The sequence below is a fragment of the Ooceraea biroi genome, chromosome 6 (assembly GCF_003672135.1).
Source record: "Ooceraea biroi isolate clonal line C1 chromosome 6, Obir_v5.4, whole genome shotgun sequence".
Taxonomy (NCBI): Eukaryota; Metazoa; Arthropoda; class Insecta; order Hymenoptera; family Formicidae; genus Ooceraea; species Ooceraea biroi.
In genome coordinates, this window is record NC_039511.1 from 5806888 (window position 1) to 5830003 (window position 23116).

Genomic DNA, 23116 nt, shown 5'->3' on the forward strand with positions numbered 1-23116 from the left:
AGATTCTTCGTGGTTCGATACGGACTTAGCAGCCTACTTATCTGCTTGTGAGATCAGTTACGAGTTCAATACAATTTAGGCTGTTAGAAAAATTCAGGCAAATAATTCGCAATAATTATGAAATTGTGTATGTATGTGATTATTACACGAAAAATGTAATTCTGCGGAAAACGCGCACAACGGATGCCTCGCATTGCAGTCTTCTTCTTCTTCTCCATAATCCGGAAAATGTACGAAGCAATAAAAATCGAAATTTGTATGTGGCAGCGAAATGCTTGAATGTAGCTCGCGCGGATCGCGCGATCGTGATCCTAAGTACTAGGGAATCTAACGTAACGTAGTGTGAGATGGGTGTATCTGATCATGGTGGCGTGTAATGGGAGTTACTGTACCTAGCGGTTAAATTTATCCTTCGTGGAGTTTCGGGAGACTCGTTTTGCTCCGCAGATACCTAAAACGCTTACGGTTTCGAGAGGACTCGGAAATAGCTATAGACCGAAGCAACCGAGTCCCGAAATATCTACACCATAGTGTTACGTACAAGATCGCGACGGCGAAATTATCCTTTACCGGGAATCATTTAGACGAAACAGTTGCATCTTATGTTAAACTCATTAATCAAAATAATATTTCGGATCCTCTTAAAATTAATTAAAGTTACTTAAAAATCAATCAAGATCGCTTGCGTTAAATAACGGGATCATAACTGTAACAACAAAAAGCATAAATAATTGTCGATTAAGCGGCAGCACGGTGTTCCTTACTTGAAGTAGGGCGATTACTACACGCGTCTCTCCGCTCTGTACGGCTATGGTGCTTATAGTGGTAGTCGGAGGAGTGATTTGTTGCGGCGTATTCACATCTCTCTGCATCACCATTCCTGAATTCGTTTCACCGGATTCTTCGGGATGCGCGTATTCCTCCATCATGTCGGGACCGTCCACCATCATCGTCGTCAGTTTTATCTTTCGTGCGATAATCAAAGCGTTTCAGATCTGAGCATCAATCGATTAGGCGATTGCCGGTTACGTTCGCGGCATGATTACGTGATAAAATTATACGGTCGTCGAGCGTCGACGCGTGCTGTACCACAAGCTGAGCAATGCGGATGGCAGGCAGGTGGCTAAAAAATTCAGACGATATTGCACGGCGTGGTGATATCATGCGTTTCGGCTGGACAGTGATTTCAACGCCTGGCGCTAAATATATCACAGTGACGTACGTCGATTTAAAACGCGACAAAACATCTTGCTCATCGATATTCTCAAAGATCTTTGAGACAAGGATAAATGCTGTCTGTATAAAAATTATATTCTCCAGTTGGCGCGGTTGTCTTCCCTGATTGACGTTATTTTTGGCACTCTGCCAGAGGCGCGACTGGTACGAAAATTCTGTGGCTGTACGACAAGCAACGATTGCGTCTGTCATACGACGAACTAACTTTAGAGAGACAACCTTCTGAAAGAAATTTATCTTCTCACGATTAAATAATTCTTTATTGCTCGCCTTGTTTAATGCGCAGCGATTTCATAAAAGATATGAGAGATTTATATCTCGTCGTTCGCATTGAGATATTTCTGTCGCGTGAAGTAACAAGAACATTTTTAGAAATTATTTATTTATTTACAGTTACAATTATTTAAAGCAATATATGATTGCGTGCTGAAATGCCCACATTTTTTGGATTTAACGTCGATGTGTTTATACTTTATATAGATATCTTTATACGATGACGTCATCTACAGGGACGAACAAATGGTAGAATAAAACCGGACTGACTGGTAGCGTTCTTTCAACGAAAGGTACATTACGGTGAAAACCACGACCGAAGATGATCCGGTAAGTCGATGAGTACACCGTGTCGCAAAGAAACTTTTACATAGTTCAAAAAACTATCGTAATTGTCCTTCAGTGAATAAATTCTGCATTCTCCCCATTACGTCAGAGGATTACTCAATTATTCGCAGGTGATTCAACCGACTTTGCATCACAGGAACCCTCCGATTAATGTCCAAAATATCCGTGCTATTAATATGTATTACGCTGTTATGTGACATTATTGTACGTTATTCGTTTTTTTTTAATTTAAATGAATGAAAATGTTCGACACAGAACCGATAGTTCACAGTTTAATTAAAAAAGACAGACGCGATTTCGCGGTTCGATTTCTTAAAAACTCCTAGTTTTTTACAAGTGGCATTGCAAGATACTTCTCACGCGATGCACCGTATTTTATCAGAGAAAACGACTCCGTGGATATTGGAAAACGCCTGTTTTCCTCGTAATACGAACTTGGCACGATGCGGCAACCGCCTAAAATCAATTCGCGTTCAGACGACGTTAATAGCAGTAACAACGACAACAACGGCAGTAACACTCGCGTGACACATGTCACGGGTGTATCACGTCACCAGCCGATCGGTTGCAGTAACCAGCCGAACCAAGACTGAACCGGCATGGCGCGGCACGTCCTCCGGCCTCCGGCCAGCCTCCGGCCGGCCACCTCCCGCTCACCTTCACGCGCTCGTCAAGCACGAGCTACGAAGCACGAGCTGCGCGGCGCCGTCCAACGAAAGTGGAGCGATTATAAGCGAAAGAAGGCCGCCTCGCGAGTAACGAATGCCCACCCGGTATATGTTAAATGGGTACTTACATGTTGCTGAGGTTTACCAGAGTTTCTTTCTCAAACATATATTTATTTATAAAGAAACAACAAATAATGCAGTCATGCAATACACAGCGAAAGAAATCTGCGGGAGCATATTTGATGCATATTACACTTCGATTCGTGACGAAGATACAAATGTGTGCAATTAATTAACAATAATTAACAATATTGTCTTTTCTTGATTCTTTCGTCAATTCTGTCGAAGGTACGTGATGCGCGAGATGCGAATGCGGAAACGTAAACCGTGGATCCATACACAAATGCCTCTCTTCCGTAGTCATGCAGAGCTAGGTTTGGTAATGTTTATTCAGCAAACCTTTGAGACAAAATTCATCCCTGTCAAAGCTGCAAATAATTTTGGACTGTAAGCGTTAAACACGCGAAGATTATAGTTGTATTTTAATAACTGATAAAGTTTGAGAAAAAGATTCAAATCAATGCAAATCACACCAAGCACATATCTAGCTCTTGTTAATGGAGTACAATAAATTTAAATGGCTAATCATCAGTCAAAACCCTTGTAGCTTCATGAACAAAGCTGTCAAACAGTAAATTCCACTATCGATCGTACTGACCTTCCTCGCTCTCTCAAGAAAGTCTTCGCCTTCCAAATTATCATCCTTCTTCATCGGCGACATTTCAATTCCGCTATCCTCGTGATGCCGCGAAAAGTCTGATATACCTTCTTTCAAATTGGAATGCGAACCATCGCTCAGTGTATGTTCGCGAATCTTTGTGAGCTTCGTTGTAATACTTTGGTCCAACTGCGCTTCTTTTGGATATTTGCCGATGTATTTCTCAGATTCTTCTATAAAAAAAAATCAATAATAAGCCAGAAATAAATAATAAGTTTACATCATCGTGTGAAAGAAATTGTTAAAATAAAATACTGACTGAACGGAGACAAATCAAGATCTCTCTCAGAATCGTGAAGGCCATTCGTTTTATCGGAAGATTCCACTGGCAGCACACGTTCCACATTTCGAATATCTTTCGCATCAATGTGTTGCCGACGATCGTGCACAGTATTCGACGTTACATTATAAGAGGCTACATCTAAACGAATATTGTGCGAAACACGTAAAACAGTTGTTTCGGTAACTTCTTTCATGATTCTACCTGATCTTTCCTGTTGAAAAATCAAATAATTCGCAGTTACAAATAAAATAAATAATTTTCCATGATTCTTGCAAAATGATAAATATAACATTCTTTGAAAATATTATTTTCCAAAATCATTGCAAAATTAAATAAAAAGCGATGTAATACTTTCGAAAAATAATATTTTCTGTCGACAGATGGTTTGCTAATCAACTGGTGTGACATACATCAGTAATTTTGTCCATCGTTTTAATCCGTGTCATTGGTTTTATTTCGGTAATAGTGGAAGTAACTGTATCGGTAACTTTTTGCTTTCCGTCGTCTGAAGCAGAAGCCAGAGGTACAGTTGTAGTTGTTAGTTTAGGCGTTTCAGTGGCCCTGTGAACGTTAAAATATTTAAAGCTGATGAAAGACGTCGTTGAAGAGTGGATGCCTGAGTCTTGTTTGATTATTCGTAAGTAAATAAATGAAACATTTGTATAGATACCAAGTGGAACCAGAACACGAGGGCACTGCGATTGTCGTAGCAAGATCTTCACATTCCGGTGATGTTACGAAAGATTCACTTCTAGAACGCGGTGGAGTTGCTGAGCATTCAGTCGCCGTTGTATAAGCTTCCACATTGTGTTCTTCTGCTGCACTTTCGCTACGAGGATGTTCCACAATCTCCTACGAAAAATAGAAACAGATTATAACTATAATCTCACTTATCTTCTTTAATTATATTTTACATAGATATTTTAAAGCTTGTACCGATATTGAAATGTTAATTTAATTTACCTTATTGACAGGCGTTTCCTTACTCGAATCTTTACTCAATGTTTCAACATGTTCCACGGAATGTGAAGGAGTACGAGGCGAAGTGTCGTCGGATTTTTTCGTCGTCGTGGCAGTATCAGATTTAGCTACATCGAACTTGATTACTGCGGGTGCAATTTCGGAAGACGTTTGACGTGTTTGAGCGGTTGCGGATACGGACGAGGTTGTCATAATTGATGTCGGTGCGATCGGTACGCTGGAAATCGCACGGGTGGGCGCGCCTGACGACGACGTGGCGGACATAGACAGCAAGGATGAAGTGGAGGATGTCACGGCGGTAGGTCGAGTTCTAGCTCCAGCTTCGTACAGTCTCGCGTCCAGTTTTTCCGCGAGACGCGTAACTTCCGCCAATTTCGCCGAGATAGCTTCCACTGCCGTCAGGTTACTGCCGAGGATCGAAGCATCTTCGGCCTCGGACATCCTAGAGAAGCGAATTTGTTAGCCGGATCGATACTCTATAAATAGATGTTTTCTGGACTAGAAATCTTCGAACGCAGCTTGGCGCCTATGGTTTCAGTGAGTTCTATCAGCTGCGTACGGTAACACTACTTTCTTTCACTATTTTACTTTTCTCGTAATTTTATTCGCATTGCACAAAATAATTTTAGATACGAAAGGTTATTCCACTATACAAACTCTTTCATTTAATCGCAGAAATACGTAACAAATTCATGATACTTATTCTTTTTTCTCGATTATTTTTTTCTACGATTTAGATGCAGTTTAAAAAGTTAGAGAACGATCAAACGGAATTAGCTTACGAAAGATGATACTTAAGGAAACATAAAAATTGCAAAGTGAATTGGACAATCGATAATTGACAGTGTATTAAAGGTATGCCATTGAATGGCCTTTATGATTTGGGGCAACGTTCTAATTTGAATGCTTCTAGAGCATGCATTTCAAAGTGTCGCAATCGATTAGCATATTAAATCGCAAAAATTCTAAAAGAAGATTGTTATTCAAATATTTTCAAAAATATTATAAGATCTTTTTAAATATTTTTTTTATTATTGTCGTGGACATGCCAGAAATAATCATCGTGATGCAATACGATGGACGATCCCCCAAGACGCAGGCCCGTCCACCAAAATATTATCGAGGCGAGATTTGCGTTACCAGTCGAGTTTTAAGTTGCTGTGTGACCGTGGAACGGAGCCAATGAATTGTGGAGCACGATGTTTCGTTATCCATGACCATTATAACAATTTTCGATACGTGCCTATTCAATGTTAAAAAACGCTAATGAGACTGTTAAAGCAATTTTGTTATAAAGTACACCCTTAAAAGAAGACCATCGAATAATGTTCTGCTACAAAGTAAAGGTTTGTAGACATTCATCTGTCAACTAAGGATATCTGTCACAACACTAAAATAAAACTAAGAAGAGAAACTGATTAAACTGGAATGAAGGTGAGCATGTAAAATAAAAACTGAAAGATAATCCGTAAGTAAACATTTAATCGAATGAAAGCGTTATACGATCTGCGTTATTTTATTGCAACAGACTTACATGCACCGGTTCTAGATTATAGGAGCTATCTCAACGAGAGTCGGCCATGGACTGACACACGTCTCTGTTAAACACGTAGGCGTGCTGCACGTATTACCACTCTCGCTAGTTGCTCTGTTTTGCTTGCTCCTTTTTTTAAATTATACAGTTTATAAGAAACCACGATTTTACATATTTTCGTCCTGGCTTATTAACTCACTTATAAATTATGTATTTAAATTACCAATTAGATCTCTATATAATCTTTAGATTAAAAGTAGCAGATCTACTAATCTCATAATTAAAGCTCATGTAATGTGATTCCATTTTACTTACGGTAGGTGATCAAGAGGTTCTTTCAATCTGGTCTTTAGAAGGCGACCCAATCTCACCATCCGTCCAACCTCCAATAGAAGCTTCTCCCGATTATCAAGGATGTCTCTTATGTCTGTTTTAATATGCGACTCTGTTGTCGCATTTTGATTTTTTGCGATATGATATAGAGCCGTCACTGTTTCCATCAAGTTTCGTAATCTGATGCAGTGCTTTAAACAAAGTAATAATAAATATAGAAGATGTAATACTCAAAACACTGTTTCTTAAATTGCAAGCTATTTCACATTTTATATTTAGAAAAATCGAAACCACGAGAACATGATTTGCATTTAAGCTTATCAAGACAATTAGCTTCAATTAATAATTCATTTATATTCATACATCTTCGACGTTTCTGTGAAAGACGGCGCATACTCGTAGCCTTATTAATTGTTCCTGGCTGACGGATCGGAATTGCCGCCAAGCTTGCCGCAATCTCGAAAAGAGACTAACGTTGCTTTCCAAAGATATCCTGCACGACAATCTCAATACACGCGCGCCATTCACTAGTTGACCACCATATTCGTAAGTCCCCTGAAAATGTTTATTGCTACATTGCATCCAATAATTCTTTTATGCAACGGAGAGGCTGCAATTATTATCTATGCTGATCATGGTTACCTTTGCCGTTTCTTGAAAAGATTGGTGCTCTTCTTTTTGCGATTGTATCTCCTTCGAGTTGCATCCAACTTCCATGTGATTTCGGAGTAAGACATTGAACAAATCGTCTAACCATTTAACGGCCTGGAAAACGTATCCGTCATGGCAAATTCTCTTTCGGTATTATATTTTCATCGTTATGTTATAATTTGTATCTTATTTGCTGCTCACTTGCTCGGCATCGCTCTCGTACATGTGTATCAGAGCTACTTGTTTCAGCGACAGTTTCTGCAATTCCACGCTGTCGTTAAAGATGTTCTTCCTGGCATTCGTCGCATCTAGTATATCTTTTACATTGATAATGTCCTCATTGTAATTCACGAGTACCTCTCGACCTAGTGCATCCTTTACCGGCATAGAAAGAATGTCCGACAACTTTTCGCCCTCTTTTACAAGCTCGCGCTCTAAAGTGTCTAAAACATTATTTGTCCATGATATAATCGAATAAATATAGATATTAATTTTTTTCCGTTTTTATTACCTAAAGTTACTTGACTCTTTTCCAATGTCAGGAGCTTAACGCTTGCCTGGGAAAAGTTAATGTAATTTCTGCCGCCCATGACTAACTGATCGAAAACTTCGCTCGTCTTATCGAAGTACTACAAACAATAAAAAAATTATTTTTCTTACTTTCTCTTTTAACAATAACAAGAACTACTTGTTGATTAATATTTATTTGATAGATTCTTACCTCAGATACCAGTCTGAAGAATCTTTGCGAGGTAATTAAAACATTTCGACGTCTTTCAAGTCGCGAAGCAAAACTACGGCATACGAAATCCATAAAGTCTCTTTGAGATCTTAAATCTTCAGGTAGCCTGCTTTTGGGAAAACTGTCAATCTTATGAAGCAATTCTGCATATCGTCCATAGGTCTCCTGTAAGAACAATTACGATTATATCTATACTGTTCTTTTTTTAAATTCAATAACAATTACAAAATATTATCTTTGATATACCAGCCAAATTTTGATCATAACGCTCTTACCCGGCATTGAAGTTCTAGTTTCTCGTGCTGTCTTCGAAGTTCTTCGGACGAGGAAACGTCGAAGCCAACTTGATAGCAGGAATTTAGCATCATATCCGCAGGACCTAGGATCCAGTCAGTAACGCTCGATACACCTTGTTCAAGATCTTCGATTACTCTAGCGGTATCTAGATTCCGTTCCATCTCCGTCCAGGAATTCTCGATATCCATCTAGAAAACGAGACGATAAATTATAACTGAGTATAAAACGATTTTTAATAATTATTACATTAATGTATTTCTCTAAATACCTGCGTTAATTCGATAGAATCAAGCAGTTTATGAATTTCTTTGATAGTGTCCAAAGTATCTTTAGAGGATTCTCTGCTCAGAGAACTTATTAAATTTCTACCTAACAAACAAATAAGATTAATTTACTTTTTCCGTAATTTTCATATATTGTACTACTGTTCGCAATAATTCTTAATGTTTTATTAATTGTAAACGCAAGCCGAATTTTTGTTTAATTTTTAAATAAAACAATCATAGAAGATAAACCTGATTGCAGTATGTGACGTGCCGTTGACAATAATTCTGTACCAATTTCCCAATAAGACTCTACATCATCGTCCGATTGCGTCATGCGAATACCATCGAGCGTGTTTAATTTTTGATGCAAATTTGACATTTTTGATACAAGCTCTAACGCGTCTCTCCTGTAATCTTCTATTTTCTACGAGATAATAAATCAATTTAAGAATTAACGTAACGTATACGTACCATAGATTTAACTTACGTGTAATACTAAAAAAAACCGATTTACCATACGTTTCTTAATCCATTCAACGTGATTGTACGGCCTATTACCTGCTAGCTCGTACGGTAACTGAGAAAAGTCGATGTAAGCATGCAATCTCGTCAAAGTAACGTACGTTGGCTAGAACAATTATCAATAATAAAATAATCGCTAACAGAAATGTACGTGAAAGCGTAAGTTAAATTAATGTGTTATTTAAACTGTCATTCACTAACTTCGCCTTCCTTGTGCGACTTGGTGCAACTATCGACACGTTTATCCCAGAAACCGTCGGGTCGTACCACAATCACGGAAACAGCCGTGGACCCTATGAGATTCGTGGATAGTCTAATGCAGGATCTAGCTACACGCCATGCACCGCGACGCGCGTCCACGATTAAGGTCAAGCCGTTCTCCTTCGTCTCCTCGCTAATGGATCATCAATAAATATTAAATCGTTATTTATGCACTGATTTAACGCGGCATATATTTCATTGTCATCAAATTATATAAAGAACTAACGGGATGACAATCTATACCTGAAAATTAATGTGAAATATACAATAAGCGTTTCTAGTTTTGGCTTGGTCGTGGGATCGAGCTCCGGTGGAACATTAATTACGATCACGGGTCGTCCGTCGCGATCACGACTGCCTGGAATGTATGCAAGCTTTGATTCTAAAGCTTCCAAGATATCCGCTGTCTTTAGATTATTCGTGGGCATTATTGTGACCGGTCGTAAAAAGAAATCATTTCAAATATCTTCTACAAAGTCCGAAGCAGGCCGATCTGAAAAAGATCGCATTTTATCGACTTTTATCGATTTTATAACGTAAACTTTATAATTGCTGTGTTAAAAATTGAATTAACGACAATTGATTTCTAGAACAGGCATACATGACATTTATATATTGTAAATCTCAATTAGATTGAGACCAACAAGGCAGACAATATTGAAACGAAATATACATGTAAATATTATGTCAATTTTACAAAAAAACAGATATGTATAATATGTACTGTTATCAAGTGAGAACCTTCTATTTTCGAAATTTTGCGCTTGAGAAAATTCTTTAGTTACAATTCTATATAATATCCAACGTATCTCGAGAGAAAGAGAGATGGCACTTACCGGTTCAGAATAACGATTTCCACGAGCCAGGGATGCCGAGCCGCACCCAAAATTTCAGAGCACTCGCAAAGTGTCACAAGGGAGCATTACGTGGGCGCAATGCACGGCATAATGTGCACATCGAATGCATCGCGGAAACGTTGAATGCCAGCGCGAGCAGCTGCTTCAACTCCAGAGAGTTACACCTGCGTATCCACGTGAGCAACGAGCGAACTGTCGCGTCTTGTTCGGGTCCCCGTGGCACGTGCCCCACGTTAGTGAAAGAATAAAAATTGTCACGTGCGTGTAAGTGCATGCACGTGTATCTGCGTGGTACGCGCACGGGCGCGAGCCGCGGTAGGTGCAGCGCGTTGCTGCAGCTGCGACGGAGGCTGCAGGAAAACCGAAAGCCATCTCTGGTCCATTCAGATACAACGGTACTTTGGCACCGATTAACCGTGTGTTCCCCCTCCTTTACGCACGACTCCTCTCTACCTCTCATCTCCCTATCTCTTCGGAACCGCATTTTTTCTACTCCTTATCTCACGCTTCGACAAAAATGCGTGAAAATATTTTAACCGAGGAGTAACGGTGATTGACGGGAAGTCACGGAGATATCTGTTACACGGTTCATGGGGAGCAATAGCCAATGCAGGTGCAGCGTCGACAAATACGTCAAATCGCCCCTTATCATTAATTAAAAAATTGAAAAATTAAAAATTACGATTTTGTGGACGTACATGTGTCATCAGCTGTCCTAATGATTTCTATCTATCAGAATTTAATTGCGCAGAGCAGGACAAAATGCTTTTTCACATTACGTTTAACTTCTGTCATTGTATTCAAAGGATACGTTCTGTTACATTTCAGTTTCAATGCTGTGTTCATACTAAAAAAATTAAAAAAGGATTTGAAAAGGAATTAAGTCTGTTAAAAGAGGTACATGCATTTGAGGAAGAATCCTAGTCACGCTTGATTTCACGAGACCGCACTTCTCCGTGAAAGCAGGATCGCACCGGATGAAAATATGATGATACTAACGACCTATACAATAAGTAACGTGCGTGCGTGATCTTGCTTTGAATTACGCAATTATCCGGACATGTCATAAATTCACTTCGATAGGCTCAGGTGAGCACTTTCTATCATTAGATGATTTGCATTTTGTAGGAAAAAAACGAGATGCCAGTACCGTTTTTCCCTGTAAGCTTGCAGTACCGGTACGCGGTACCACGTGGTCTCACCATCATGAGATTGCAGCTGCAAGGTCAGGTAAGAACGATCGACAAACGTTACGACAAACAACTATATATATGCAAATCTTCAAAATTATATTATAATAAATAAATATCTCATACATTAAGAATTGTACACGACTATATTTCTTTCCGACCAAAGTTGCGCTTAATTCGCTAATTGCCGGATGTTGATTATTAAGAGAACATGGATGAAAATGATAGGAATATACATGAAGAGCAGAAACGTCAGTGAGACAAAGATAGACGTTAGGAAAGCTGAAGAGATTTGGCGTCGCTACAATCGTCGACCACGGGGAAGTTCGCCAGTGCTGCGCCGAGCCTCGCGCTATATCGAGTGCAGTCGCTGTCTCTCTTTCTCTGTCCGTCTCTCTCCTTTCTTCCTTCTGCCTCTCTTCCTCTCGCCCTTACTCTCTCTCTCTCTTTTTCTTTCTCTTTCTCTTCCCCTCTTCTATTCAAATTGGTCATCATTAAATATTAGCATCTTCTTCTTCGATCATTCTTCAGCTAGTGCTGTCAGTGTGATACTTTTGACATTTCAACGTGCGGGAACGATCGGAAAACTGGCCAGGAACGGAGTGATCGTCGAGCCAAGCTCGACGAGGAGGAGGAAGAGGCGGCACGATAATGGGCAACGCCACCACGAAAGACTACTCGAAGAGCACCTACGTCGGCACTAGCTTGAGAAAAGCGCGTTGGGATGGTCCAGGTAGATTGACTCGCTAATTATGTTCATTACGATCTTTGATATTTTCCAAAATCGAAAAAGTCTAGACTCTAGAAGGCTGAGTAACTGCCATGTTGATTAAACTTTAATTTGTATTAGGAAGAAAGAAGATTTGCTAATGACTTATTTAATGTCTTATTATATTTAATTTTTTAATGAATATTGCCAGTTTCTGAAGTACTTCACATGAGAATAATAATTACGTTTCATTGAATAAAAAATCGTACCACTGCGATATTAAACATTATTCCAATTACTTCCGGAAGTTGTCACTCATATCTATTTGCTGAAATATAAATTAATCCCGCATTAAGAAATAATAGAAAGATTATTTTCTGTAATTTATGGTAGAACTTATAGTTACATATGGTATAACTTATAGTTATAGTTAAATAACTTTAAAGTATATTTTGCAAAAATTTAATTGTTTATTAAAAGGTTAAAAATTTATAATGATTAAGCTTTGTCTTTTAAAGATGTAAGTACAAAGTGTAATAAGGTTACGAAAATTATTGTTAAACTATGTTCGATTAAGTGGTTTCGACACTAAAACGACATCTAAAATTAGACTGCTACTAACTACCGATCTATCCACTTTGAAAGAACATTTAGACTACATTTTCTTATTTAATTTCATGGATCACTCATTTAAGACTCTTTAATAACATTCATTTTTAAGAAAGTGCACTGTTTCTCTTATGCCAAAATGTTTAAAGAACGTTAAAAAAATAATGTCGAACGCTTAATCTAGTAGACAGTGCGCCGGTTCAGTACTGTACTGCCAAACGTACGGATTTTATTTCGGGAGCGCCACTTTGGGAGTACCAATGTTGAAAATCATCTGCTCTATATACATACGTGAACATCACTCTAAGAAGCACTTATTTCTTGACATTAGCATCGCGATCACTTATCCAAAAAAATATTGAAAACTAAATTAATATGACAATTCACTCTTTGTTGGAAGAAGTAATTTTGATGATGCCTATCAGGTGTGCAAACACAAAAGGTAAAAATTTGACGCGATTTTCAGGCCTTCCAGCCCCACCGGGGAAACCGATTTTGATATCGGGAACCAACGAGACGCAGCCGGATATAGTGGCGATACGATGGGAAAGATCGTCGAGTAACGGTGGATCAGCGATTGTTGGATACTTGGTCGAACATCGACGACTGGGCTCTCCTCATTGGATACGAAGTAGCCCCGGCCTCTGTGCCTTTCCCGAGCTGACTCTGAGCGGTCTCGAGCCAGGATGGCGTTACCAGTTTCGCGTCCGAGCTCAAAATGCACTTGGATTCTCGCGACCGAGCGAAATCTCTGAGCCGCTCACGGTTACCTTGCAGAAACCCTCTGCCGCTTGTGCACCACGTTTCGATCTGGAACTCAAGGACACCACCGCCCTCGAGAACGAACAAGTATATAAGTATATTTTATTTCACTCACATTTATCTCATATATTAATGCACATTTAAGATTTATAAGATTCTCTTTTCCATTTAGGCGGAATTCGTCGTACAATTCTCGGGTGTGCCATTGCCGAAAATTTCGTGGTTCAAGGACGGTTTCGAGATTTTCAGCAGCAGGCGCACTAGGATCATCACGGATAACGGAAAGAGTGTTCTCCTGATTCATCAAACCGCGCTCAACGACGAAGGCGAAATCAAATGTACCGCCACCAATCGAGCGGGTCACGTTGCTACCCGAGCTAAATTAATTCTGGAGGGTTAGTGAATTATCAATGCCTACAAATGAATAGGTAAATAATTCTTTTACAAATCGTTTTCACTTCTAGCATCACCACGGATACGTTTACCACGTCAATACGAGGATGGTCTCCTTTTTGAGCAGGATGAGACCATTAGATTGAAAGTGTCCTTGGCGGGTAAACCATCACCAATTGTCACATGGTACCATGACGGAGAATTGATATCGAAGGATATTAGACACGTGTTTGAAGTAATGGATGGTGAATCAGTCCTGAAAATACCGGATGCTAAACGAAATGATCGCGGCGAGTACATCGTCAAGGCCACGAACAAATTGGGCGAGGATTCAGCGTCTTTTCTTGTCACCGTAACAGGTAATAGTATCGCAGTTAATGCGGATGCCAGGTTTTCACTTTTTTTAAATATCAAATTATAATTAATTATAATTAATTAGCTTAATTAATTAACTCTGATTTTATTAACAGATCGACCTGCTGCTCCTGGCAAAGTGTCTGTCGCAATGACTCTTGGTAGATCGGTGACGTTATCGTGGAAGGAACCAGAGGACGATGGAGGGTGTAAAATTGGGACATACATCGTCGAATACTATCGAGTACGTGATCGAAGCAGTCTGCCTTTCCGCTCGCTTATGCTCTTAGAAATTTAACGTCTATTTCAGATTGGTTGGGAGGTATGGCTCAAAGCGACAACGAGCAGGCGCACGTCCGCGACGTTAACTGAACTGATTGAGGGCTCCGAATACAAATTCCGCGTAAAAGCTGAGAATCCTTACGGCGTCAGCGATCCTAGCGAGGAAAGTGACGTTGTCTTCATTCCAGATCCTAAACGAAGGTACTGAAAGGCCAAGAAAGGCATTCCGTTCTAAGATAGTTTCATTTGTGCAGCAGTAAATTCACAGTTCTACATTGCAGAATTGTGACACCGTCTTTGAGCGAAAAATCGCAGTCACACCGAGAGATCAGTCGATCTCGTGGCGATAAACGAGAAGTGAGTTTCACTATGCCAGCGCAAAGGACCAGAAGCTTAACGAGGGAAGAAGCTAGAGCACGAGATGACGGAAATCACCTTGGATACGACGAACGATCAGCTTCCGCGCAACGGCTCGCAACCTCTACAGATAGACCATCCAGAGCTGACAGCAGAGTGACATTTGCATTGGATACTGTGGAAAAAGAGCAACCGCCGATTCCCCCAGCCAGATCGAAAGACCATGCGAAACAAGAGGTCTCTCTTAGAAATCACACAGAGCGAACGAATACCGCAACAGAGGCGCGAGACAAAGTAAGCGTTAAACAAACTTAAAATAATAGAATAATTTTGTTCTTGTTTAGAAATAGTTATTCTTTATTTTTTTTCGAAACGTAGCACGATGTCAAGAGAGAACGAACAATGTCGCCAAAACCAATAGCAACTGTAGCGGTTTCCCCTTTGATCATCGAAGACAATTCTAAATTGCACAGTGTGTCTGTGACAAGAGAAAGAAGAAGCCTCTCTCCACTTTCTATGCCAAAAATTCAGGAACATCAGAGAGAAGAGAATCGCATCGCTAGTCATTATCCTCTATCGAATTCGTCGAATTCTATTCTGAAAAGACAGACTGCTGTTGTAAGCGAATCTACGGCATCTTCACCGAATAACCTACGAGCGATGCCGCTAGAGGATGACGAGAACGCGTTGCATGGTAGCTCGGAGTTTATGCTAGTTTTGTATCCTGAAGATGAAACGCAAGAGAGGAGAATCACACTTGACATGATGAACGGCGCAGAAATCAGAAGTATGAAAAAGTTTTTACAAAAGCTTTCTTTATTGAAAGCTTCTTTGTTGACTTCAAAATTGTTCTTTCAGATAGTAAACGAGGCATGATTGAATTAATGGAGGATGAGAATGATCTCATACCGCCGCCGATGTCGCTGTCTCTGCCGGAATTATTCAGCACGCAACATCTAGTGGTGGAGATAATGCGGGAAGCAGTCAGCTCTACAGAGCTTCTTCACGAGCGAGCTATGGAGCGTTTCTATCGAGCAGTCGCCGCTGAGGAAGCATCTGAAATTGCTAAGCATAAGACACAGCTTGAGAGGCAGACTGGTGAACTGGCGTTGTCGGATGCTGATACCATTCAAAGATCATCGCTTCGGAGACGCCTATCCAATTCCAGCGTTACTACACAGAATCTGATCGCTTCGTGGCAAGCAAAAAAGAATCGCCGAAGATCAAGCGAGGGTCAAGCCGATGTCGCTTCGAAAACGATGAAACTCCTCTCGCCGGTTTTACTGCAGGATGTAGAGGCCAGATCAGATCCAAATCTTCCATCTGAGACGACAATGGTGGATTCTTGGAGGAGGAGCGACGATCATGAATCCGTAGAACGTCTGCGCAGATGGCACGAAGCGAACGTGCCGCTATTGGAGGAGACGCAACCGGAGAAATCGATAGCAGCGGGTAATGAAACGGAAGTGGAAATCTCCACAGTATCGAATAGAACGGAGTCTCAACCGATGACTCAAATAACAACGAAAGAAAGGGAAGAAGAGCTTAACAGTGACGAGATTTCTGAAGAATCCTCAGAAGAGATTAGTAGCGCGGACAGCGAGGACTTAAAGTTATTAAAATCAAGAATCTTGGCGAGACGAATTATCGATGAGGAGGATACGTACCATCCTAGAGGAAAGCCAGTTCCATATGTCGAACCGGAAATGCGATTTCCGTATGACAGAGTACCAACCCTGGAAATCTCGCCTCCTCCGCCCGTCAGAGCAGTTACCCCCGTATCACCGACCAATATGATACCTAAATCGATTCTGAAGAAGCCTAAGGAGGAGATGACTTCTTTAGACAATTCTGACAGACCGTTTTCTTTGGAGAAACCAATCAGAAAAATACTACCGCAGCAATATTCTTATGAAGAAACGGAAAAAACGAATGTAGAATTGAGGGAGAAAATCTCGGATCTTCCAAGCATGTCCGAAACTCTTAAGACACCTATGATGTCCGAATCTGACACAGATAGCATTCTATCTGCGGCGGAAGCGGCGAAGAATCGAAGAATACAATCGAAATTGCGGTCTATGACATCCGAAGAGGAAGCAGCCGAGATAGAGGCCAGATTAGCGGTCGTGAATCAGTACACCGAAATAGTGCGGGAGCACTCGAGTCATTCACGTCACGGTAGCGCAGCTAGTTCTCGAAGATCCTCCTTCTCCGAGGATCAGGATCAAAAGCATCGAGTGCAAGAGAAGCTTGCATCAAAGCCGATAGAAAAGCAAGATGACGCATCTAAATTCAAAGCTACAAGCAAGAATGAAATTGACAGGCAAAAGAGGAACAGCCAAGCGCCAGATGCTAAAAGAGAAATCATTGATTCCAGAAGTACGACCCCCGCTAGAGATACAACGACCGTGAAAGAAAAGCGCGGAAGCAGACCGAGCTCTAGGGACCAATCTCCAGCTGTGAGAAGGAGGGAACGAGTAAGCGGTGCCTCTTCGAGATCATCTTCGAAGACTCGCAACCGCACACCGTCGCGGGAAAGAAACAACCGGCAATTAGCGACGAACAATTTCAACGAGCAAGGTACTCATAGATCCAAAGTGCCTTCTAGGCCCTCTTCGCGCTCGAGATCAAGTTCCAGGGAAAGATTCGGAGCGACAAAGTCGGTGGAATCGAAGATTGAGAGGCTGCAGAAAACGCTCGAGAATAAGTATCGAGCGATGAGAAAGGCATCCGAGTTCAGCAAGGAAAACGCCGAGGAAGGCGTTCCAGATCAAATAGACGAGAAGCAGTTAGCTCTGGAAGCTAAGAAAGTTGTCAGATCGACGGTGAGCTACATAACTGACCTGACCTTGTTAATGGCTGCGATGTACGTTTATTTCTTTAAGAAAGAAACCTTGGCGGTTCCATTTATCGTACTACTCCTATATCGAAGAGTACAGGAGGAGATACACGGATGGATGCCACGTCGCTGGTGGCGATCCACCAAGAAACGTTAATCGACCAAAGCGACCAGACCATCACGTCACACGTATCTCTTGTACATCCCGTTTACCGATTGAAAACGCCAAATGATTGCCAAAGAAATAATACATTATAATACATTGAAACGATATAATATATTGAACATCAATTATTTATGCCGTTCTCCATATGTAATTTCATCGCTATATACTTGTTATCATTATTTGCTGTATTTATAATGAATGTTAATTCTTTACTCTCCTAATAAATTATTGTACATATTTTCATCGAAATCTGTATCAAGATATGTCGATTTTATTATGCACTCCATTGCTCCCTCTGTTACTCCGTACGTTATTTCTTCAATTATTGTCGTTCATCTTCCGTATTTTATTTATTTAAATACATGCCAATTGTGTGACTCTTGCAAATGTATGCCACGCTAAATCTCCGTGACACGAGTAACGTGTTTTCCTTTTTCGCACAAATTCCGTGAATCCGGCGTTACCTAATCTCGCCTAATTACAATCCAGAAATACCCGTACACCGAGGTGCACAAGAGAAATTTCAGTTTCGCGCGCCGCAAGCAAGGAATAAAACGAATCGTGAAAATAGGAACGCCGCTGGCAGTTACATCAGCGAAAGAGAGACAACGTGGAAAAGAGGGTACGTAGATCTCGAACGGCGCATGTGCTTCTTTCGTTAAAACGACGAAGCCGAGAGCGCGGCGTCGGGACGATTTTAGAACGGAGCAGGGCCTCCTGCCGTCAGACGTCGTAGCGTAGGGTGTGCTGTATCAATATAGGGTCAAGACAGGAACAAGTTGGCGGGTGGTGGTGACGGAAGACGGTGCTGATCTTCCCGTAATACGCGCGTACGCACGTCGGCCATCCGCGAGTAATGTCAACGTACAAAAAAATCGTTCTGCGTGACTGACGAAATGACCTTAACAGGTAAGATGCACGTATGAAATGAGTTGTGTCGTTGTTCGCCGGTGTAGCCGGCTTCGATGAGCTGAGACGGTATTCCGGATCGGTGCAGCCGGTTCGTCGGCGATATGAAGGTGCGGGATCAAAGTCTTTATAAATTTATTTTCGTACGTACGCTCCTTAATGTGCCATGATTGTCCGGCAAAATTGTCAGTCAAAGAAGAGATGAGCGTATCAATCAAAGTGCGATGCGTTACGAGGACGATGTAACATCTAGATCGCGTATATGCTGTCAGTGTGTAAATGCAAATTAGAGAAATGGCAACTTGGTTTAGAAATTTATTATCACGAGGGAAGCTATAATGCAGAAAGGCAATGGAAATTATAGCGTACGACATGTATAAAAAATAAATTTATTTGCTGTTTACGATTCTTGCAATTATCTCGGTAAACAACTCTCTAAATTTGTCGCTGATGAACGCAGTTGTCAGTCCGGTATAGAACAAATTCCAACTTATATTTGGAAAATATCTTACAAGGCATCTTATGACCGCTATACAATGCATGATCGGATTCGCGCTTTAAATGATTCTTCTTTAAGGAATTGATGTCTTAGTTTAACGATAAGTATCAACGACGCTGTTTGCCAAAATTTTTCTAAAACAAATGTGGAAATATTTATTTATGTTAATGGTGCAATCTACGTGCGTGCGCGTGGGGATGCAACTGATCGAATTTTCAAGCGCACTTTACGTCGCAAAATCTGCAAGGAGAAATGGTTCTTTCGAAGAATATATGATCTCGTAAAGGTGTATAGATCGGTTACGTTTTATTTTCTTTAGTGGCTCTACGCTTTCTCTATATCTATATTTATGCTACTATTTTGCAAGTATGTACTACCATCGAGCCATTTTACAGAGAACACGTGAATCTCGAAATAGCAGGTAGCTTTTCAATAATAAATTTCCTTCCATCATATTGATAAAATACATATTTTTCCAACAAACGAAATCTTTAACATTATAGTTAACATTATAGTTAATGATTAATTTGTAATACACAAAATATCTAAACCATATTTGATAACAACGTTGTTTGCATTGAGTTCTAAGGATTGCGATTATTATAATTTCAGACAAGATTTGAATGTGCAATATAATTTTTTGTCAAAATGTTTTGCTAATAATTATTGTTGAAAAGAGTCCGAAACACATAAGACCGAAATATTTCATTTAAATTACTATTTATTGATTAAATAGTAATTCCAGTACTAACTAACAAACTGTCGATCGTGTTTTAAGTATACTTATTTGCTTCATTTTTAGTATAATTATTTAATTTGCTTCTATATTATAAAAACATAAACAAGATATTGCGATATGCTTATTTGTAGATTACGCTTCGAGAAACAAAGGACCACCAGAATGGATCGAGGAAGATCAGATCGCGTCAGTTCAAGGACGTGTAGGCGAAGACATCATCGTTGAACTGAAATTGGCTTCATCCGAAAATTATGACGATCTACGATTTGAGTTGTGAGTACTTGTTCGAGTGAAGCGCGTTAATAACTTTTTTTCTCGCATGGCGCTATTTTAATCGAATAATAATGTCTGCTTTCACTTTATCATTCATTCTTAAACATTGGCCTTAATTTTATATAGGACCTTGGGACGTGCCAAGGATCAAACGCGAGTTATTTTAAGCTGTCGCGCACTTAATTTCAGGGAACTAAATTATGCTTGCCGCATAATCTCGCTCAATATTATTCTTGCATGGAGCGTCATTGCGCCAATGCCAGGAGCGTGTACGACATGTCCGTACCTTCGGTGACCGATTTCGTCGATTAAGAGGCCAATGCAATTATGTAACAGTTCGTTTGATATGGTCAAGCAAGAGCAATGCACTCAACATTTGAATCACTTGAAAATCTATTTTGAGGATTCCAATATGTGACTTCATCTAATTTCATGAATTAAATAGAAAATTAATAGATAAATATGAATATTGATTGATATCTGCTTGACACAAGTGCGTTATTCGATATCTTCATATAAAAAAATCAAGTTATGTAAAAGAAAGATGCAATTTGTGAAATCATTGAAAGTTCAACATTTTCCTCAATGCATCTTGATGCAAGGACCCGATGTCCGAAAGTTCAGAAATAAAAACCTATTGCAAAAATAAAACATTTGCGATATATTTTGATAACGCGATGTTTTGATAACGTACGCATTGCGATCTTGGATTTTACTTTGACCGGTTTTGCACTCGAATACTTCATTCGTGATGATGACATAGACACGACATCGTAATGACGATACGAATGAGTGATAGAGAATTTCGAACTGTTCCCGCAGTAACATTCGTTCCTCTTCGCGTAATGGATGTGCAACTCCACGTAAGCTAATTTCGACCACGTTCGGAATTTTCACGAAAAGACGAAAGAGGCGCCTATGCCCCTGCCCGGTCCAGCTACCGGCTCTCGGGTTGGCTTCTGCTAGAGCTTCTATATGAGACAGACCATTGCTTACAGTTCCTCGAAACTCTACATGAGCCATCCGTTGATGGAGGTGGAAAATTGGGAGGGGACGACCTGACGTTAGTGTCTTGCTATCAGTCTGACGCCGAGAGAGCGTCCGGACGATCGACGAACCCCTAAAAAGGGGTGTTGAACCGTTTAATTCGAGTGTATCGATACGCGCCTTTGTCTCTTGACATTAAAAATTCTTTGTAGCTGTGAGCTCTACTGGATCTGATTTGTTCGAAGTCTTGAGTTTGATCAGTTAGTTTTCCCAAGGAAAACAATCAATGATCAGGATAAATCATCAATAGCGATCAGAGATATAAGCGGAATCGCTTCGCTGTCGCAGATTCTTTGGATGAAGAATCTTTTAAGAACCGTAAGAACCCGTGGTTGTAAGTTTCAAAGTAAAGATAACGATATTATGAAAGAGCGGGGAAAGATAAAAAATCAGACATTACTGTAGAGCCTGAGTGGTCCCAACATAATCTGGCGAAGACTCAGAAGCAAATCGATTCATCGATGTCCTCGATAAATAGGAGGCATACATGTACGAAAAAGAGACATATATATATATATATATATATATATATATATATATGAGATGTCTCAATGAAACGAGTTTGCAGAGCGCCATCGCGCTCTCAGAATTGTTGATCGACCGATCTGTGTATCTCGCTAATTTTATCGCTCACGCGGTGCTCGCAGTGTCATGAACGATCACGCGCGAGAGACCAATACTTCAAAAGTTGGAGTATTTAGCAGATCGTGGCTATCACCGTGTGATCATTGATACTCCTGGAATAGTTTTAAATGTGAAAATTAGGAAGGAACAAAACGATATATTGAAAAATGATTAATAATGAATTTTACATCGAGCCGAGATATCTGTTGGTAAAGGCATGTGGACAATTTATGGCGATTAGTTCATCAGTGGTGCTTTCTGAAAAGACACGACGGTGTACCTCCCTTATTAATCCGACATCATGGGAAGTGACTGTTGCAAATGCGCGAACGGTAAAAAGAACGTAATTACTGGATCTTCTTCCGAGGGATCGGAATATCGGTAGGATTGGAAACAAAATGTTTTTATCTATAATATTACTTTATATTAATAAATATGATTATTATATTTTCTTAATGCGCTTCATAATACTCATATTTATATAGTTGACATATATCATTTCTGTGGATGTGTGTGTGTGTGTGTGTATGTATATTGTTAAATAGTTAACGTGTTAAATTAATTAATTATAATAATTTTGTATAATATTGTTATTTTAAATATTATATGCAAAACCGTGTTTAATATCTCAGTAAAAGACGTGAAGTGAAGAGCAAAATACGCCTCGGCGGTGCCGCGTCGCATCATGTATTCTCACCGGTCTTACGTCAGATGAGTGCAGTTGCATCGAGTTGCATGATTGATTAATGCATGATATTTCTAGGATCGTGCTACATTCCTACTTCGAGAACTGAGAGCTTTTTGTTCATATGTGAAAGAAACAAGTAATTAAATGAACAAATTATACTATGATGTGTGCACTTTTTCTCGATTCTAAACGAGTCAGACGGCGAAAAAGGTGACAAAAATAGGGTAGTAGAGCAATGCCAAGACTCTAGATCACTCTGCTCGAAATATGCCAGACCAAACATATTTTTACACAGACGTAAGAATACGCACACGTGGAATATGAACAAAGTAAACTGACTGTCACGATGACACTCTTGACAAAATAAAACCATAGCAGTTTCTTTTTTATCTTTATTCATTTGAGAATTAATTCATGAAACAGATTATCAGTATTTAATATCATTGTATGACGCAAAATACATGTATAGTTATAATAAGACGCATTCATGGATAATCTGGAAGTAAAAGATTAATGGGAGTCAAAAATGCTTAGTACAAATGCACAGTTAATATACGTATCAAATATGATTTTATTTTCACAAAGTTAAGTACAAATTCGTTAAACTTAATTAATTTTAATTTATCTCTACTCAAAAGTATTAGAA

At 39.8% G+C, this 23116-nt stretch overlaps 3 protein-coding genes and 1 long non-coding RNA gene across 7 annotated transcripts in view; 3 read left to right on the forward strand and 1 right to left on the reverse strand.

Moving 5' to 3' along the window:
- LOC105286657 (titin) overlaps nucleotides 1-8794 on the reverse strand; it is a 119348-nt gene extending 110554 nt beyond the window's left edge. Inside the window, 15 exon segments of the mRNA XM_026970173.1 lie at nucleotides 765-995; nucleotides 3244-3476; nucleotides 3563-3797; nucleotides 3997-4147; nucleotides 4257-4438; nucleotides 4550-5009; nucleotides 6417-6625; nucleotides 6798-6989; nucleotides 7077-7199; nucleotides 7287-7528; nucleotides 7597-7714; nucleotides 7807-7992; nucleotides 8103-8312; nucleotides 8393-8493; nucleotides 8640-8794. Of these exon segments, the coding sequence (XP_026825974.1) occupies nucleotides 765-995; nucleotides 3244-3476; nucleotides 3563-3797; nucleotides 3997-4147; nucleotides 4257-4438; nucleotides 4550-5009; nucleotides 6417-6625; nucleotides 6798-6989; nucleotides 7077-7199; nucleotides 7287-7528; nucleotides 7597-7714; nucleotides 7807-7992; nucleotides 8103-8312; nucleotides 8393-8493; nucleotides 8640-8769 (3003 nt within the window). The 5' untranslated portion in view covers nucleotides 8770-8794.
- LOC113562071 lies at nucleotides 7903-8651 on the forward strand. The gene is made up of 2 exons (XR_003406629.1): nucleotides 7903-7994; nucleotides 8115-8651. It is a non-coding gene; the product is annotated as an uncharacterized LOC113562071 (long non-coding RNA).
- A 2763-nt stretch (nucleotides 8795-11557) lies between the features above and the next one.
- On the forward strand, nucleotides 11558-17940 carry LOC105284950. Its single transcript, XM_011348838.1, has 9 exons — nucleotides 11558-11953; nucleotides 13005-13387; nucleotides 13473-13695; nucleotides 13765-14052; nucleotides 14164-14291; nucleotides 14358-14530; nucleotides 14611-14980; nucleotides 15065-15473; nucleotides 15545-17940. Exons 1-9 carry the CDS (start codon nucleotides 11872-11874, stop codon nucleotides 17680-17682), a joined length of 4194 nt encoding a protein of 1397 aa, XP_011347140.1. The 5' UTR covers nucleotides 11558-11871; the 3' UTR covers nucleotides 17683-17940.
- A 457-nt stretch (nucleotides 17941-18397) lies between these two features.
- The window catches only part of LOC105284959, a 38569-nt gene continuing 33850 nt past the window's right edge, over nucleotides 18398-23116 (forward strand). For 3 of the 4 annotated variants that reach the window (XM_026970168.1, XM_026970170.1, XM_026970171.1), the window contains exons 1-2: nucleotides 18398-18600; nucleotides 19970-20111. In XM_026970168.1, the coding sequence (XP_026825969.1) occupies nucleotides 18588-18600; nucleotides 19970-20111 (155 nt within the window). In that variant the 5' untranslated portion in view covers nucleotides 18398-18587. Of the gene's footprint in view, nucleotides 18601-19969; nucleotides 20112-21860; nucleotides 22164-23116 lie in introns of those variants that run through there. The other variant, XM_026970169.1, reaches the window with a different exon arrangement.

Bases quoted from the DNA above. Each gene is read 5' to 3' on its own strand.
- LOC105284950 (XM_011348838.1), top strand. From the start codon at position 11,872: ATGGGCAACGCCACCACGAAAGACTACTCGAAGAGCACCTACGTCGGC. The intron at 13,388-13,472 runs GTATATAAGTAT...TTTTCCATTTAG, and splicing joins CCGCCCTCGAGAACGAACAA to GCGGAATTCGTCGTACAATT. The intron at 13,696-13,764 runs GTTAGTGAATTA...TTTCACTTCTAG, and splicing joins AGCTAAATTAATTCTGGAGG to CATCACCACGGATACGTTTA.